The 19,463-nt window shown below is 42.3% G+C and overlaps 1 protein-coding gene across 1 annotated transcript; it reads left to right on the top strand.

Annotated features, from left to right (window-relative positions):
- Positions 1–2,551: 2,551 nt before the first annotated feature.
- Positions 2,552–18,592, top strand: LOC110535717 (hyaluronan and proteoglycan link protein 1). The gene is made up of 4 exons (XM_021620913.2): positions 2,552–2,875; positions 11,470–11,841; positions 15,873–16,175; positions 16,383–18,592. The coding sequence occupies exons 1-4, from the start codon at positions 2,776–2,778 to the stop codon at positions 16,667–16,669; spliced, it is 1,062 nt and encodes a 353-aa protein (XP_021476588.1). The 5' UTR covers positions 2,552–2,775; the 3' UTR covers positions 16,670–18,592.
- The last annotated feature ends 871 nt before the right edge of the window (positions 18,593–19,463 follow it).

Raw genomic sequence — 19,463 nt, 5'->3', positions numbered from 1 at the left:
TCCATCACAGCTGTCGTGATTTGTTTTATGTGGTATGACTGAACTTGCATAAAACTATGGATGGAAACGTGTTTAAGCCTAAAGAGGAGGACACATTGAATATTCAAGACACATTGAATAACAGATTCAAACATGAAAAAACAGATCGTCAAAAACATTTATTAAAAGGAAGTTTGTGTGTCCTGTATCTGACAGATATAAGAAAGAATAGGAAATGATTTACCCATATTTAACCCCTTATTTTTGTTGCACTAAACTACTTTCATATATACACTTCCATAACTTTTTTTAAACTGGTACTGGGCGACTTTCAGACGAGTCCTGTGAGGTTTGTGGGTGTCCTAGGTCAAAACATGTACGTGTTCGTAAGAGTCTCCCCTTTCCATAGAGGGGTCATATTGGTTTGTAGCCCAAACTGTGCGGACACTACAGGCAGAAGTTGTCAGATCGGCGGCACTAACTTCAGACGAGTCCTGTGACGCTTGTGGGGGAAAGTAGAGCACCGTTCGTACGCTACTGTCTCATGGTCTGACAAACACTACTGTAGCTCAGCCACCTTCCATCTTAGATGCGGAAGATGGCCATTGGAAAGGAAAAACCTTTTTTTTTAAAGCATGGAATCCTAAAGTAACCGAGAAAGCCAATAGTTGGGGAACGTCAGGTATTGGTTAAGTCCTCAAAAGGTTGATTGTGTGTCCAAACACACATGATTCTTCCTGTTGAGAATTTGAGTAAAACAATACTGTTCAAACCTGCTCACATCCAAGAATAACTGATTCAATAGCATTGTAAGTTTGTATGCAGAATGGTGGGTGTGTTCGCTGGATCTACATTTGCCCTTGTGGTTTGTCTGTAAGTGTTTCTCTCAATGGGGGGTGAAAATTACCACAATCATAGTAGTGCTTGCTTTGATTAGAGGAAAACAAATCCCCCAGTGGTTACAGAGCCATTCATTAGAGTTACTTACCAGCCTAGAGCAGGTATGTAGTGCTCATACGATCTACCAAACATTGTCCCTGTAATTACTTTGGAATTGCTCAAACTTTAACCACCACAGGACTAGAATCTGTTGAAAGTATAGGCAAAGGTATTCATCTCTGCGATATTGCACCATACATAGTTCCCTTGCATTTTAGATAAAAAACTGTACTGAATCCTACCGCTGCCAACTTAAAGTAGACGGTTGAAGTTGCACCTGGCTAGCTTACGTTCCGAGTTCCTATCTCTGCCATGAGACTAGGGGTTTATAGTATTTATGTTTATGCGTCCCCCATGCTCATCGCTATAGTAGACTTATGACTTAAATCAAACCTTATGTACTATCTCCGGTGGATGGAGGTTTAGGTGTGGAAGATGTGATTAGCTGGGTCTTTAGTCTGTACAACAAGGGCCCATAGGGTCTTCTGTGCCAGGGGTGTTGTCACATCTCAGGGTGTTTAAAAAGTAGAGAGAGACCGAGAGGAAAAAATATATACAAAGTTTGAATTTCCCCAGCTGTAACAACTCTTGTGATCGAGGGGCCCAGGGCACAATCTGTGGTTTGTCCCTCCGTCCTAGTGCTGCCGTCACTCAAGGACCATCCGGACGGCTGAGAAAATGATTAAGACAGACCATACACTCCCCCTCACCCGCCATACCCCGGAATAGCCTAAGCAGCCCCATCGAATTAGTTTAGAAAGACCTGAAGAGGTTTCCAGATTAGAGTTTGAAGAGGGCACTATCTATGTATAGTGTCTCCATCTAGTCAGTTATTATTGCAATCATCTGCCATAGAACAACTTTAAGTGGTAGGAAATGAAAATAGGCTTTCACTGTACAGAGAAGGTTAGACTGAGAAACCAAAGAAAGGACGGGATTAGGGGGAAATAAAGAACGTGAAGGCAAGGAGAGGGATTTGCAATGAGGTGAACTTTGGGTGCACTGTACAGATTTGCAGCCAGGCAGGTTTCAGGTTCTTGCGTCATCACTGGATGTAGAAATAAATGAAACATCAGCAAGACCTGCAAAGAAAGAGCAGGTAAAATCACACAGGTAAAATCACATGGAGGGCCTCACACACCCCAACACAAACCCCAGGCAGGTGCCGTCTCTATTTAAGATGATGCTTTCCCCCCTCTCACCTGGAAAGGTGCTTGGATTTCAGTTGCGGAGGTAAAACATTACAGCAGGACTTACAGCAATAGTACAAGTACTATAATAGTTTAGGTTGTGCAGCAGTCTCGCTACAGAACATGGAAGAAGCAGCATTGTGGTCACAGGAACAAAATGATCACCAAAAAGCAGAAAGTAATTAAAATGAGTGCATAAAGGACCTGAATGGACACAATACAAATATTTGTGAATATGTTTCTTTGTTCAGTGGACTCTCCTGAGGGACACCTGAGGGACACTTTGAGGACAGTATAGTGTAACTTTTCTGCTCCTCGGGGAGACCAGCACGGAGACATCTAACATTGTGGTGAGATGGTGAGGTGAAGGAGAGCCAGGATGATGGGCTCTCTCCCTTTGAGGGGGAGTGGTCTCAGCCATGCTGGGCTACAATAAAAGGCACTTGTGTGGACCTCTAAGAAGCCCAAACTTTCCAGTAGCACTACCGGCGGTTGCTGCACCAGGGTTACTGGCACACCTCGTAAAAGAAAGAACGAACGAAAGGAAGAAAACAAACAAAGAACTCTTGATTTTGATACATTTGCTTCCTAGCAAATTAGTGTGACATTTCATTTTGAAATTCTTTGCATTTCCAGTGAAGCGGCCCCTTGGTGTGAAAAAGAGAAAATGAGAGCTCTGCTTTGCACCGCTTTGCTTTCTCTGACCCTGGCCAGCAGTGTGTACAGTGATACCGACAGCACTGCTTCTGCACCAGTCGACGCAGCAGGTAAGTGTGTGTGTCTGTGCGATGTGTCTCTGTGTGTGTGTGTTCGTGCAGGGGTGTGCATGTGCGTGCCATGAGGCCTCAGTAAAGAGGGACCATAGACTAATATAACAGCAGGGTCATTATAGTGGTTGGTAACAGATCCCTCTCTGGGATGCCATTCACAGTCTGACTCACCACTGACACATTGACTAACGGTTTACGGCTGAGCCACTGGCTGAGCATAAATCCGCCTGTCAGTCACAATGGCTTGCTTCCACACATCACAAACTAACGGTTTTACACTGCATATGGACCAAACTACTATTTTTAGAATGAAAATGTGTACGTTTTTAATTTTAGCTCAAATTGGGTTCTAGTTCAGAATTGTTCAAAATTGTTTACAGGTAAACTGTAGATAATTGACCATTATGTCTACAAATGGACCACTTGGCCTTTTTTTTGTTCCTTTACAATGTATTTATTAGGAGGGAGTGAGAAGTGGAAAATTGGAGGGGGACATTTTCAGATTGCACCTGCTCAAGCTACACAATTGAGTTTAACTTAAAAATGGCACCTGTGGCCTACACCAAATACTGTGAGATATCTTACTGCCAAATGCAGTAGTACAATACCACCGAGAAACATATGGTTCTAGTTCAAACTAGAGTCTCAATGTAAAAAGTGAAGAGTATTTGAATGAATTTGTCCAGTCCTGTAGGCTGACTCAGGGGATTTGAGTTTCAGCATGTGTTCGCTCTATCACGGTAGAGAGAGAAATCCTGGCAAAAGGCAAAAAAATATACACTTCCTCAGTCTGTAGATGAGATGCTGCTGTTCTGTCTTTCTTGTCTGTGTAAACGTTTGTTCTACTCCTGTGGCCTGATGATGTCAGATGTTTGTGCATGTTTATTTGTTTTATTTCACAATTATTTATAAAGGTTAGGCCAGTGCTGTGACACAACACACACATGTTATGCACTCAAGAAATATTCAAGCAAAGTTGCACCCACCTTTTAGAAAAATAAATTGTCTGCCTACCTTTCTGTCACGTCAACCATCCATCCAAATCAAATAATTCCATGAGTCCGTCTGTCTTCATAAACGTTCACTCACGTAGCCTATTACATCATGTAGTAGGCTACGTGAGTAGCATCAACTAATCATCAACTAGATTTTGCCGATGTTGCCGTTTTTTGTTGTTGTTTTGAGCAGATGGGGGGGTGAAACATAATTACACATTATTTTTAGACTGCAAATTGACCACAAGAAGCCCAAACAGATATAATAATTGACAATGGCATAATCATTTCAAACCTTGCTTACATTTGTATGTGATCACGTGTCCTTCTATTATCCGTGGGGATACTTGGAGTTGAGTTCCTAGTGTTTTTACAGGCTTTCATGTCCAACAATGAAATAAAAAAAAGCAATGACAAAAACAACAACTTTGGTTTTGTGTTTTTTTTTTTTTTTGCTCAGAAAACTTGAGAGCCAAATAAAACCACCCGTGGGCCAAATTAACCACCAGTTTGGGAATCCTGTTATATGTGGTAATCCAATGAGTAACACTGCAGCTGTAGTTTGCCAGTAATAATCATTCATCACATATACTATACACAACTTTTAGGAAGTAGGGTATTTAATGCAAAAATGTTATCACTCTTTTCTATTTGATAAAATTATGACATTCTCTTTCTCGCTCAAAGAAGGCAATTTGGCCCTGGCTTGCAAACAAAATATCCTGCATTATGCTGTAAATGAAGGCAATTAATAAATGTTGGCCTAATAAAAGCATATTTGATTTAACCCAATAAAAAAATTGGAGAGTGAGTATAAAATCGCATTTCGATAGATGCACGCATCAGTATGCTATTATAGCCTATCTGCAGCGGAGAAATTATTGTACAAGGATATGTTTGCTGTCAGCTGGCTACTGTCGGAAAGTTACAATCTAATGAAACATTTGTTACATAATTTAGCTCATGAAGTGGACGTTATGTTGCACATTCAACACTAACTAGGCGATCCCTCTCATTTGTGTAGGTCTTCGTATATTACCATGGAACAATAGATGTAGAGTCAATAGCATACGACAACATAACACGAAGGCCAATGTTGATTGGCAAGTGGAATGATGTCCAATAGGATTGCAAGGTAAAAGCGGAAGATGGGATCAGGTTGGCTCCCTTATCCTTGGTTAGTAGAGACTTCAGAAAATATGAAATTGTTACCCGCAACATAAAAATGTATATGGGGGGAGTTGACGTTTGTGTGTATGCGTGGATGCGTGTGTTTGTCAAATCAAATAAAAAACATACACATGGTTAGCAGATGTTAATACGAGTGTAGCGAAATGCTTCTAGTTCCGACAATGCAGTAATATCTAACAAATTCACAACAACTACCTTATACACACAAATGTAAGGGATGAATAAGAATATGTACACATGAATATATAGATGAGCGATGGCCGAGCGGCATAGGCAAGATGCAGTAGATGGTATAGAATACAGTATATACATATGAGAAGAGTAATGTAGGATATGTAAACATTATTAAAGTGCCGTTATTTAAAGTGACTAGTGATACCTTTTATTTAGTCCATTTAAAGTGGCAGAGATTTGAGTCTGTATGTTGGCACTATGTTAGTGATGGCTGTTTAGCAGTCTAATGGCCTTGAGATAGAAGCTGTTTTTCAGTCTCTCGTACATGCATGCGTGGGTGTATGAGAGAGAGTGGACGTTTTTTGGGCACGTGCCAGGGGTGTGTGTGTAGGTGTGTGCCTTGGTCACAGCTATGCCTGTTAACTCCATCTTCTTATTGATTCAGGCTAGCTGTGCAGAGCTGTAGGATGTTGTAAAGGATAGCATGTCTAGCAGGCCTGGGTTGGTGTGGTTTATCACTCAATGATACACATGTAGTTACAGCTGTGTAGCATACTCTCTCACTGTATACATACTGATGTAGGCTTATAGGCTAATTAGTGACTAATCAACTTCCTCGGTTGCGCCTTCAACATCTCAAAGACCACAATTACACCAAGTTAACATAAGGTTAGGATAACATTATTACACTTCTGTAGACGCCGAACATACAGTATATGCCGCATGGCAACGTTGGACCATTATGATGTTACTGTTCATTTATTCCTTTATGATGTTACTGTTCATTTATTCCATTATGATGTTACTGTTCATTTATTGCCCTACGTTGCTACACTCTCAAAAGACACAGCTGTTTCCAATAACGCGGTACTGTAATCATTTATGGAGTGAGAGAGAATTGTGTATGATCGTAAAAATGGCAGTAGGTCTTGGCTTCTGCTGTACTTTTTAATTGTCATGCACATGTGTTCATTTACTAATTCTCTCCTCTCTTTCATTTTCACCCCACCCTTAACAAAATATGTGTGAGTGTGTGTGTGTGTGTGTGTGTGTGGGGGGGGGGGGGGGGGGGGGGGGGGGGGGGTTGGTAATGGTTTAATGAGCCGTTTCTATACGTTACATCTGACAATTAGGGGGAACCCTTGACCCCACAGAAATAGCCTCGTATAAATAAGCTAAGGCTTGATATATGACAGAATATTTAGCTGCTTGCCAAGTGGTTAAATACACATGCCAAGCTGTCACTTTATGAGTGCAGTGTATATTACTTGGGGCCACATACACTCAAGGGCAATGTATCTCCACTGGTAACTCAGGTAGCAGGGACAGGGGTAAAAGAGCAGTCTTACACTCACATCTCTACTGAAATTAGGCTTTTTTGCGTGCAAAGGTTCACCAATATATCTTTACAGTGTCATTCTTTGCATAGTCTTTTTTGTACAGGATCTGTCTGTTCTTGATGTTTCATATGCATGTGGTCAGTCTATGTGCTGTATGGGGTCTCATTGTACAGGTTTTATTTAGTTTACGTTCAACCGCATAGTGTTTCCTGGTAGCTATGAGATCTCTTATTTGTACCATGTACAGCCCATCCCCAGCCTCATATGTTCAGGGATTATGAACCTCAGCCAGTGGTTTATGAGCGCTAGAACAATGTTTTTATAAATCAGACAAATAAGTTTATTTTTTTATTTTTTATTATTTTAACCTCGTATCTGTTGAATAAGAATCAGAAACGTTTAGGGATAAATCCTGGATGGCGTCACATCTGGCCGACTGCCGTTGACGTTGTCATGCGCTCCCGGTTTGATCAGTCATTCTGGGCTTTCAGTTTCCAATGAAACTTCACTCAACGGCTTCCCAAGTCCAGAATTTATGAGGCAGAGAGAAGCTCTGAGTCATAAGCCAGTGACAGAGGGAGAATTCATACAAATATACTGGGCCTCTTCATGAAACTCTCCATGCCCCATTCTTTTAAGAAGTGGGATTTTTTATTCTGCTTAGTAAACCCTTTGGCATGCGTTTGGTGTGCCTGCCTGCCTGCCTGCATGGAGGCGAGGTGTCTGGGTGGGTATGGAGGGGAGGGATGGTGGTGAGTGAGTTGCAGTCCAGAGGAAAGGAAGAAAATGAAAGAGCGGTTGGAGTTAGGGATATAGGGTGAGATTACATTTGTCGGGCAGCACAGCTTCTGCTCATTAAACCCCTCTGCAGGATAGCGTGCAACTGATAACGTGTAGGCCACTATTAAGCCGAGCCACATGTTGGCTATTTGCTCTGTGTGCATGGGAGAATGGGGTTATGGGGTTTAGAGAGGTTGGGTGAAAATCAGGGGTGGAAGAAGTTGGGGTGTGGGGGAGAAATGATCAGAGCGGAAGGCTGTTCACCTGGAGTACCTGGTAGCGATTCCTGCATCTGTAAATGGCACACGTGGACAAAAGCTTTTGCCCGTTGAAGAGACAGCAGAACCATTTTCCAGTCATGGCTTTGGTGTGGCTCAAGGAGAACCTGGCAGACACAAATAAAGAGGAAAGGAAAGAGAGAAAGAGGAATAGAGAAACCAGGAGAGACAGTCAGACACAGAAGGGAGGAAGGGAAAGCAGGAGAGTGAGAAGCATATTATTTTGTTAAGCTTACACACCGACTAGGACGACTGCGGACACTAGTTAGTAGCTGCTGACGTATTTTGACCAACCAGGTATCTATCCAACTTTTTTATGAGTAAAGTGAGTAAAGTACTTGTCGGATGAAAAAAAATGTCATTACAGGCCTATTTGAAACAGAACGTTTTTTCCGTAAACTTTCCAAATGTCGACAAATCAAAATACACTAGACAAGGTGGCATCTTTTTGTGTCGGTAAAATTATGAATGTCGGAGGAAACGCTTTTATGCACAAATATTGTTGTGAAGGGTCTGGAGGTCAGGGAGATTGTGGGAACACATGGAGTTGTCGGAAAAGCATGCAGTTTATTAGGATACAGACAATATAAATGATGATAAACTTCACAGGGTGGTGAAACTACAAAGTGATGAGCTTAATTGTCCTTTTCAAAAAATATTGAGGGTTTTATTCTAATAACATGATAATGGATGCTTTGCTGCAGTTTGAAAAAAAAAAAAAATCTTACTCTTTTGTCCATAACAATAATCTCATCATATAGGCCAGGAGTCTCCAACCAGTCAATCACCTGTGAGTAGCTCGCCAAACAATTCCGAATGTACACAGAATTTTTTTCGCCGAATACAACTGCTGTAGACCTTACAGTGAAATGCTTACTTACAAACCCTTAGCCAACAATGCAGTTTTAAGAAAAATAAGTGTTAAGAAATATTTACTAAATAAACTGAATGAATAAAAAAAAGAAAAATAACAAATACTTAAAGAGCAACAATAAAATAACGGTAACGAGGCTATAGGTTAGTCGAGGAAGTAAAATATAGTATAAATCATTTCAAATTCCTTATATTAAGCACACCAGACAGCACAAACAAAAAAAATATGTGTATGTATGGATAGCCAGGGGCATACTCCAACAGTCAGACATTATTTACAAACAAAGCATGTGTGTTTAGTGAGTGAGCCAGAGAGGCTGATCCAGAGAGGATGACCAGGTATATTCCCTTGATAAGTTTGTGAATTTAACCATTTTCCTCTCCTGCTAAACATTCTAAACACAATGAGTACTTTTGGGTGTCAGGGAAAATGTATGGAGTAAAAAGTACATTATTTTCTTTAGGAATGTACTGAAGTAAAAGTAAAAATAAAAAAATAAAAAGTAAAGGACAGATTCCCCTCAAAACGACTTTAGTACTTTAAAGTATTTTTACATAAGTACTTTACACCACTGACTGTATGTTACCGTACATAACGTTCTCAAACAAAGCAGAATTTTCACATCCCCTCCCTTTTGAGCAGAGTATGCCTGTAGAAATCATCATCAGCCTTTGGAAAGAACCAAGTCCCCTTTCGAGTCATGAGCTATTGTAGGTTTCCATCCAATTGGCGACAGATGTAAATGTAAATTTTCTAAAATCTCCATAAAAACAATATGCACATTTTCTCACCAGATATGTGTTTCCATACTTCCTTACTGTTGATACTTAAGTACATTTTAGCAATTACATTTACTTTTGATACTTAAGTATATTTAAAATCAAAACATTTTACTCAAGTAGTATTTTACTGGGTCACTTTCACTTTTACTTGAGTCATTTTCTGTTAAGGTATCTTGACTTTTACTCAAGTATACGAATAGGGTACTTTTTCCACCACTGCATATATAACAGGAAATGCTTATTTTACTCTTACTCTCGATCATATAGACAAACTGTTTGTCTTTTTGCCAAGTTTGTATATTTCATTGAAGTGTGATGTGTCAGCATTGTGCTATTTAAACCCTTTAATTTACTACCCCATATATTTAAGAAGAGTGTTGTGACCATTGGCTGCTCTGTCTGGCCCAGGGGGCTATATATCCTGGGGCTCTACACATAGCTTTATTGGTTGTGGCTGCACCAGTGGTGAGTGGGTCATGGGTCAAGTGCATCTATCATGTCCCTGCTTGGGCTCAGTGGGCTGTGTGTAGGCAACCACTGGGTGGGGTCCCCACAAAGCACCACTCTCATAAAGGGCCTGGAGGTCAGGGAGATTGTGGGAACTCACGTGGAGTGACTGATAGCAGCTACCTCTCTGAACTGAAGGGTGGCCTGGTTCGGAGGGAGGCCAGGAGGGAGGGAGGAAGGGAAAGAATGATGATGGCCATAACATGAGGGAAAACGTGTCTGTTTGCAAACCGTTTAGTCACCTTATTTTGTAAATGCTGAATTGCAGGATGCCCAACTCATGTTTTACACAAGTCAGCTGGGGCGGGTGAAAGATAAACATTTAATTTTGGGGGTTAATGTGGATTAACATTGAATTTGTTAACTGCCAGAGCTGGTCATGGTATATAGTTTGCTGAGAGCTAGGTGCAGATGATTTGCAGAGGTGGGAGACTGGCTGGTTCCAAAAGCAGAATCTATTTAGGACTGAAGGGCTACTTTGATGATATAGCTGATTGGCCACTACAGAGAGGGGAAGAGGTAGAGTGTGTGTGTGTGTGCAGTAGTGGAAAAGGTACTCAAATGTTACACTTGAGTAAAAGTAAATGTACTTTAACATTAATCAAGTAAAACGGATAGTCACCAAGTGAAATACTGCTTGAGTGAAAGTCTTAAAGTTTTTCTTTTAAAATATACTTAATTCACTAGATTCTTACAGAATAAAATTAAAAGTAAAAGTTGTCAAAAATATAAATAGTGAAGTAAAGTACAGATTACCCCCAAAAATACTTTAAGATGTACTTTACACCACTGTGTGTGTGTGTGTGTGTGTGTGTGTGTGTGTGTGTGTGTGTGTTTCTAGGCAATGTTGAGAGGGGCATTTTTCAGAGATCTTTTACTGCTTTTATGCTTGCCAATGAAACGCATGCAAAACCATAATTATTGAGGACATTAAAAGACGTGGCACGTCTGAACTGACACCAGTAATTAAAATATCTTAAGGAGCCGCCCCTTTTTTTCAATTTTCGCCTAAAATCACATACCCAAATCTAACTGCCTGTAACAGGCCCTGAAGCAAGGATATGCAAATACTTTGAAGTTTGTGGAAATGTGAAAGGAATGTAGGAGAATATAACACAATAGATATGGTAAACGACAATACAAAGAAAAAAACAACCGTTCTTTTGTATTTTTTGTATTATCATCTTTGAAATGCAAGTGGAAAGGCCATAATGTATTATTCCAGCCCAGCAGCAATTTAGATGTTGGGCACAAGATGGCAACAGTGTATCTGCAAAGTGTTGGACTGATCCAATGAACCATTGCATTTATGTTCAAAATGTAGTATTAAAACTGTCCAAATGTGCCTAATTTGTTTATTAATAACTTTTCATGTTCAAAACTGGGCACTCTCCTCAAAAAATAGCATTGTATTATTTCACTGTAATAACTACTGTAAATTGGACAGTGCAGTTAGATTAACTATAATCTAAGCTTTTTAACAATATCAGATATGCCTTTGTCTTGGGAACTTTTCTTGTTACTTACAACCTCATGCCAGTCGCATTAGCCTACGTTAGCTCAACTGTCCCGTGGACGAAGTTAATGCAACTTTGTTATGTATTCTACTGTATTCTTCTGATGCTTTAGTAACTCTTGACTTACACTACACCTTTTCTTGTCCTTCACAGAGACTGAACTTGGTGATCAGAACCGTGTGTTTGCCAGTCGCGGCTCCAACATCACTCTACCATGCCGGCTCCACCGCCGGCATGGGATGTCTTTCGGCCGCGTGGGCATAAGGATCAAGTGGACCAAGCTGTCTGCGGATGAGTCACTGGAGGAAGATGTGCTGGTGTCCATGGGCTTCCACAAGAAGAGCTACGGCAGCTTCCTGGGCCGTGTCCGCCTGCTGGAGGCTGACGATGATGACGCCTCACTGCTCATCAACGACGTGTCCCTGGACGACATGGGAAAGTTCCGTTGTGAAGTCATTGATGGCATGGATGATGTCATTCATGAGGTTACCTTGGAGGTGCAAGGTAGTGTAGGCTACAGCGACGGTAAATCTTTATCTTTTTACTTCCTCCCCCTGCCATCTCATCTCATCATCCCGCACATCACGTCACCACCCTCCATTTAATTTTGTCTTCACTGTTCTGTCTTTATGGTGTTAATAGACTTGTGTTACCCTGTAAATAAGGACAGGAGGTTTTCATGACCCTACCCATAAACTACTGTCTGGAAGAAATGAATGGTTTCAAGACCAGAGCCAAGAAATAATGGTTTCAAGACCAGAGCCTGTTTCCTTATTTTCAACACCTCACCACCATTATATTGATTTATGTGTAGAAATACAAAAGACAAAAAAAGACAGCTTTTGTTCATTTTTCAGAGTTTGTGCTGATAATATTCACACAGCCTTTCACTGCAGTACATGAAAACACATTTTCCATCTGAACTAATCCCACTCCGCATCGATTCTAACATCCTCCTTGCTCATACAGTACTATTTACATAATTGTGAAAGGAGTCCTGTTCTTCCTTTTAATATGTGGCACAAATACAACCTTTTTTTTACATTCTATTCATAAAACTGAGTCAGCCTGAATCTATTGAATACTATTACACGGTATTAGTTCCCATCTGGGCCAAGACCGCCTGAGCAGATTTTGCTTCAGGTTAAGAAAAGGGATCTTTAATAGAGAACAGCTAGCTAGCTGGCCATAATCAAAACAGGCTGGAACGACTGTCTATTGTTAACATTGGAACAAAGTCATGCCCAATGAAAAGCCGCAGTACTGGTTGTGACTTTCCCTCAAAGTAATCCAATTAAATGTTCTCTTGTTTGCAGCTGTATACATCTGACAGTCAAGCACTCAGCTAGCACTAGGCTACCATGGGATGCAGGCTTGTGTCAAAGATGAAACTACAGATGCTGATGTAACAATCTAATGTGTTACAGGGCATTGTTTTTGCTTTATCGGCTCTTAGTTGTTTCTAAACCACCAAGGGCCAAATACAACCCTCTCTGTTAGCTAGCAGTGACACGAAGTACATTAACAAGGGATAAAGAAGGGCTGTTGAAGTCCAATTCAGTGCTTTTTTATTTTTACCTTTATTTAACAAGGCAAGTCAGTTAAGAACAAATTCTTATTTTCAATGATGGCCTAGGAAATAGTGGGTCAAGTGTCTTGTTCAGGGGCAGAAGGACAGATTTGTACCTTGTCAGCACGGGGATTCAATTTTGCAACCTTTCGCTTATAGTCCAACGCTCTAACCACTAGGCTACCTGCCGCTTTCCAAGAACATTGCATCTCCTAAACAGTATGTCAACAATCACTACAGCCAAATGAAAGCCACCTTTCCCTTACAGAACTTTACATTTTAGGCATTTAGCAGACTCTTATCCAGAGTGAGTCACAGTAGTGAGTCCATACATATTCATACTGGTCCCCCATGGGAATTTAACCCACAGCCCTGGCATTGCAAGTGCCATGCTCTTCCAACTGAGCCACACTGGACTACATTTCACACATATAAGGGATTACATTTTTTTGTAGGCCGGACACACATAAAATACTGGTCAGGACAACCGCGGAGTGAACCAGCAAAGTCTGAGTCAAGAAGGGAATTAATTCAATTACATAACCATAATGCCTTAGGGGCTGTTTTACGGCTGTAAAATCACATAACTGAACCACCAAATGATTGACACCAGAGGTTCCATTTGCTGTACACAGTTGAGGATTGTGCTTTGTATTATAGTGCTTTGGAGTCTTGTTCTGGCCTAACGTATTTGCTAGCTTGGCTGTTACAGCCTAATTAAAACGTAAACAGCGTGAGATGTATCTCCCTTCCCTGCTGAGGGGCAGAATACCACAGAATTAATCAGTTAGAAAAGTCTGAATCCTCTCTGGAGGGCGGCTGCTCTTTTATCACTCACCAGGAGCTGCAGAACCAAGAACAGCTATAGCTTACACTCACTAACATATACTATCAGATCGTATGTCAGAAACCCCCAATCCCTCATGAATGGTCCAGTCTAGACCCAAGGACCACACACATTCTTTATCCTACTGGCCTTTTTGCTCTACCATGGCCTTTTTGCCTTTACCTCCCTTATCTCACCTCATTTGCTCACATCGTATATAGACTTGTTTATACTGTATTATTGACTGTATGTTTGTTTTACTCCATGTGTAACTCTGCGTCGTTGTATGTGTCGAACTGCTTTGCTTTATCTTGGCCAGGTCGCAATTGTAAATGAGAACTTGTTCTCAACTTGCCTACCTGGTTAAATAAAGGTGAAATAAATAAAATAAATAAAGTAGTCAATGAACAGCATTCTCACATAGGTATTCCTCTTGTCCAGATGGGTTAGGGCAGTGTGCAGTGTGGTTGAGATTGCATCGTCTGTCGACCTATTTGGGCGGTAAGCAAATTGGAGTGGGTCTAGGGTGTCAGGTAGGGTGGAGGTGATATGGTCCTTGACTAGTCTCTCAAAGCACTTCATGATGACGGAAGTGAGTGCTACGGGGCGGTAGTCATTTAGCTCAGTTACCTTAGCTTTCTTGGGAACAGGAACAATGGTGGCCCTCTTGAAGCATGTGGGAACAGCAGACTGGTATAGGGATTGATTGAATGTGTCCGTAAACACACCGGCCAGCTGGTCTGCGCATGCTCTGAGGGCGCGGCTGGGGATGCCGTCTGGGCCTGCAGCCTTGCGAGGGTTAACACGTTTAAATGTCTTACTCACCTCGGCTGCAGTGAAGGAGAGACCGCATGTTTTCGTTGCAGGCCGTGTCAGTGGCACTGTATTGTCCTCAAAGCGGGCAAAAAAGTTATTTAGTCTGCCTGGGAGCAAGACATCCTGGTCCGTGACTGGGCTGGATTTCTTCCTGTAGTCCGTGATTGACTGTAGACCCTGCCACATGCCTCTTGTGTCTGAGCCGTTGAATTGAGATTCTACTTTGTCTCTGTACTGACGCTTAGCTTGTTTGATAGCCTTGCGGAGGGAATAGCTGCACTGTTTGTATTCGGTCATGTTACCAGACACCTTGCCCTGATTAAAAGCAGTGGTTCGCGCTTTCAGTTTCACGCGAATGCTACCATCAATCCACGGTTTCTGGTTAGGGAATGTTTTAATCATTGCTATGGGAACGACATCTTCAACGCACGTTCTAATGAACTCGCACACCGAATCAGCGTATTCGTCAATATTGTTATCTGACGGAATACGAAACATGTCCCAGTCCACGTGATGGAAGCAGTCTTGGAGTGTGGAGTCAGCTTGGTCGGACCAGCGTTGGACAGACCTCAGCGTGGGAGCCTCTTGTTTTAGTTTCTGTCTGTAGGCAGGGATCAACAAAATGGAGTCGTGGTCAGCTTTTCCGAAAGGGGGGCGGGGCAGGGCCTTATATGCGTCACAGAAGTTAGAGTAACAATGATCCAAGGTCTTTCCACCCCTGGTTGCGCAATCGATATGCTGATAAAATTTAGGGAGTCTTGTTTTCAGATTAGCCTTGTTAAAATCCCCAGCTACAATGAATGCAGCCTCCGGATAAATGGTTTCCAGTTTGCAAAGAGTTAAATAAAGTTTGTTCAGAGCCATCGATGTGTCTGCTTGGGGGGATATATACGGCTGTGATTATAATCGAAGAGAATTCTCTTGGTAGATAATGCGGTCTACATTTGATTGTGAGGAATTCTAAATCAGGTGAACAGAAGGATTTGAGTTCCTGTATGTTTCTTTCATCACACATCACACCATGTCACGTTAGCCATAAGGCCTTATGACTATATAACTGTAGTTATATAACATGCATAACTATGCAATGGGTCTTTATCCGCTGTGGTGATTCAATTAAAGACACAAAATAAACATTCTTGTAAGGAGACATTCAAAAAAGAGCATGTCATAAAATGAATAACAATCGATTCGGACTCACTAATAGTTGTCTTACAATAGAATAACATACAATAGAATAACAACAATAGCGAGTTCAGTTGGCATTTACCTGAATGGGTGCTCCATGTAGCCTAAGAGCCACATTAGCTATGATATTAACCCCAGCACCTTGCTCATTCCCAGGTGTGGTGTTCCCTTACTCCCCACGGCTGGGTCGTTACAACCTCAACTTCCACAATGCCGAGCAGGCTTGCCTGGACCAGGACTCTGTGGTGGCCTCCTTCGACCAGCTCTACAAGGCCTGGAGGAGTGGCCTTGACTGGTGCAATGCCGGTTGGCTGAACGACGGCTCCGTGCAGTACCCCATAACCAACCCCAGACAGGCCTGTGGAGGAGTCAACTCCGGTGCGGGCCTGAGAAGCTACGGCCAGCGCGACAAGTCCAAAAGCCGCTACGATGTCTTCTGCTTCACCTCTGCCATCAACGGTGAGTTTGTCTGCTTTATATGGTTGTTTTTGAGGAAGTCATTGGACATGCAGTATCTATTATTATAACAAAAGTAGTAGAAATAGTTAGGCATACATTACAGTAGGGAAGAGTTCATCAGCATATCTAATTGACCTCTCTTTAAAATGAGGCAACCCAACCAAAATCCTCTGTTTTCCTTTGGCCGTCTTCCCTCTCTGACCTCAGGCCGCTTCTACTGGCTGGTGCAGCCCGACAAGCTAACGTTCAACGAGGCTGCTCAGGCGTGCCAGGATGACGGAGCTGAGATCGCCAAGGTGGGCCAGATGTATGCTGCATGGAAGAACGGCTATGACCGCTGCGACTCTGGCTGGCTGGCTGACGGCAGTGTCCGCTACCCCATCTCCAGACCCCGAAGGAACTGCAGCCCGACAGAGGCGGCTGTGCGCTTCGTGGGATTCCCCGACAAGAAGCAAAAGCTCTTCGGCGTCTACTGCTTCAAGGGCCAGCAGTGAAGAGGAAAGGGCTTAGCCCTGAGCACCAAACCCATATAACCATCAAAGAAAAACAACAACGACACCACCAATAAACAAAAGATGCATATCAGGACTTAATTTGCATGAAGTAGCATCACCTTACCAATACTGTGATACATTTGTTTTAATGAATACTGTAAAATCTCATTTTTCATACCACAACCGATCCAAGACTATTTTCTAAGCTGAAACAAGCGTTATTCCTTAACATTTTCAGTCATGTAATACGTTGCATATAATGTGACAATACCATTTTTAGTTATACAAAATGTTGGTCACATAATAACGCGGTACTATGGTTGAAATGGACTGGATGAGTTATCTTCTAAGGCCTAGATTCAATCAGAACAGCTTTAGCCAACATCTATATAGCGGTTTGTTTTGGCGCTGTTGGAGATGGAACTGCATTAGAGCTGTCAAATTGGTGAGAAGCTGGTCTTGATCATTGTTGCAAAGCCACAATCGTCCCATTCACATTAAAATTGTAGGCTACAGCGAAATAATGTTCTAATTGAAAATCATTCGATGAAATTAGGATTTCTGTCACCATATTCAAGGTGTAGATTACGTCTCACATTCTGGTGTTTGAACCTGGAAACAAGGCTACAAGGGATTTCTCTTAATTCTACTCCGTGCAGCCAATGGCAACATCCCCTTTAGGTATAATGCCAGGAGCCACTTGTGGATTTGACAGATCTAACACAGTTCCAACACCGCAAAAACAACCGCTATGCGGAAGTCGGCTAAAGCAGATCTGATTGAACAGAGCCCTAACTAACATGTACTGTGGCCTATCTAGCAGCTTATGAGCTAAATTGCATGAACATAATGACCACTGTTTGACTATGGCAGAAGTATATTTTGATTTCAGTAACACTTGCACAGTAATGCTACCACAAAAAAATTACATATATATTTCAATCCGAATCTGAAGTGAATATTCATCTGAGCAGAGGGGCATTTCACAAAGGAGATTCAAGCTAACTTTCCTGAAACAGCAAACTAGGATATTGTTTCAGAATTTCAGAAATGTTTGCTATTAATTTACAGACCCTAATCTCTGAAAAACACCTTGTATTTCTGCTTTTATTTTACTGATACCTTTCTCTCCTCAGATAGAAGTCAGTGAAGGAAAAATCTCAGCGTACAATAGGCCTAGTGTTTAAAAACAATGACCTAGCCATCCACTCACAGCCATGTGCATATCAGGATTGCAATACAATTGGAGTGAATCCTTGCAAACTAAGCGGGAAATCTGAAATTGGTATTTAACAGCAGTACAGAAACAGCTGTATGTCTGTGTAACACTGGAATGGCAGCCAAATAGGGATCCACATTGACAAACTTCTGCTGTTGCAAAGGATTTGGGTTGATTGTACATCATCGCCGAAGTTACAAGCTGCAAAGGGCTTACATTACACTTCTCAGGGCATGCAACCGCCTTTAAGACCCCGTTGCTAGTGTGCAACAGTGCTTTAAGACAGTGCCTTAAACCAGGTGACCATTTTGGGTGATCCATCCAGGCCACCCAAGACCTGCTTTGAGAACTGCCAATTGAATAATTCTGGCAAAACGATGTTGAGCAGCTTTTAACTATACGCACAAATAAAAACGCAGGGTCTGACTAAAATCCTGACTTGAAGAGGTTGGTCCAGTCCATACTCGAAGATCAAAAGAGTCACAAAGCATTTCAAAACAAATATAAAGTGGGAAAAAAGAGAGACTAGAAATATTGCATCTGACTTGTGGTCAATATGTTATTGCTTTGTATTCTCTTAGCATTAGAATACTAATCGTCCCCTAGGACATGCAGGAGGTCGACAACTGAGATCTGTGTTGACTGAAATCACAACCACTAGCCTATTGAAGCCAATATTTGCCAATAAAACTGATCATACAAATGATGGTGGTCATCTTTCTTTTTTTTGTGTGTTGTATTTCGGCTAACCCTTTTCTCTTTCCTAGATCTGGCATTGACAGGTAGCATGTGGTTATTTGGTTGAACCTGGTTTACTAACTGGGGCTGGGTCACTGGCTTTACTGGGGCTCTCTCATGCCGTCCCTGGAGGGGGTGCGTCACCTGAGTGGGTTGAGTCACTGATGTGGTCATCCTGTCTGGGTTGGCGCCCCCCCCCCCCCCCCCCCCCCCCCCCCCCCCCCCCCCCCCCCCCCCCCCCCCCCCCCCCCCTTAAGTTGTGCCGTGGCGGAGGTCTTTGTGGGCTATACTCAGCCTTGTCTCAGGATGGTATGTTGGTGGTTGAAGATATCCCTCTAGTGGTGTGGGGGCTGTGCTTTGGCAAAGTGGGTGGGGTTATATCCTTCCTGTTTGGCCCTGTCCGGGGGTGTCCTCGGAGTGGGCCACAGTGTCTCCTGACCCCTCCTGTCTCAGCCTCCAGTATTTATGCTGCAGTAGTTTATGTGTCGGGGGGCTAGGGTCAGTTTGTTATATCTGGAGTACTTCTCCTGTCCTATTCGGTGTCCTGTGTGAATCTAAGTGTGCGTTCTCTAATTCTCTCCTTCTCTCTTTCTCTCTCTCGGAGGACCTGAGCCCTAGGACCATGCCCCAGGACTACCTGACATGATGACTCCTTGCTGTCCCCAGTCCACCTGGCTGTGCTGCTGCTCCAGTTTCAACTGTTCTGCCTTATTATTATTCAACCATGCTGATCATTTATGAACATTTGAACATCTTGGCCATGTTCTGTTATAATCTCCACCCGGCACAGCCAGAAGAGGACTGGCCATCCCACATATGCTCTCTCTAATTCTCTCT

The sequence above is a fragment of the Oncorhynchus mykiss genome, chromosome 11 (assembly GCF_013265735.2).
Source record: "Oncorhynchus mykiss isolate Arlee chromosome 11, USDA_OmykA_1.1, whole genome shotgun sequence".
NCBI classification, from domain to species: Eukaryota; Metazoa; Chordata; class Actinopteri; order Salmoniformes; family Salmonidae; genus Oncorhynchus; species Oncorhynchus mykiss.
Note: the sequence above shows the minus strand (reverse complement) of the source record. Positions and strands in the feature narration are given on the sequence as shown.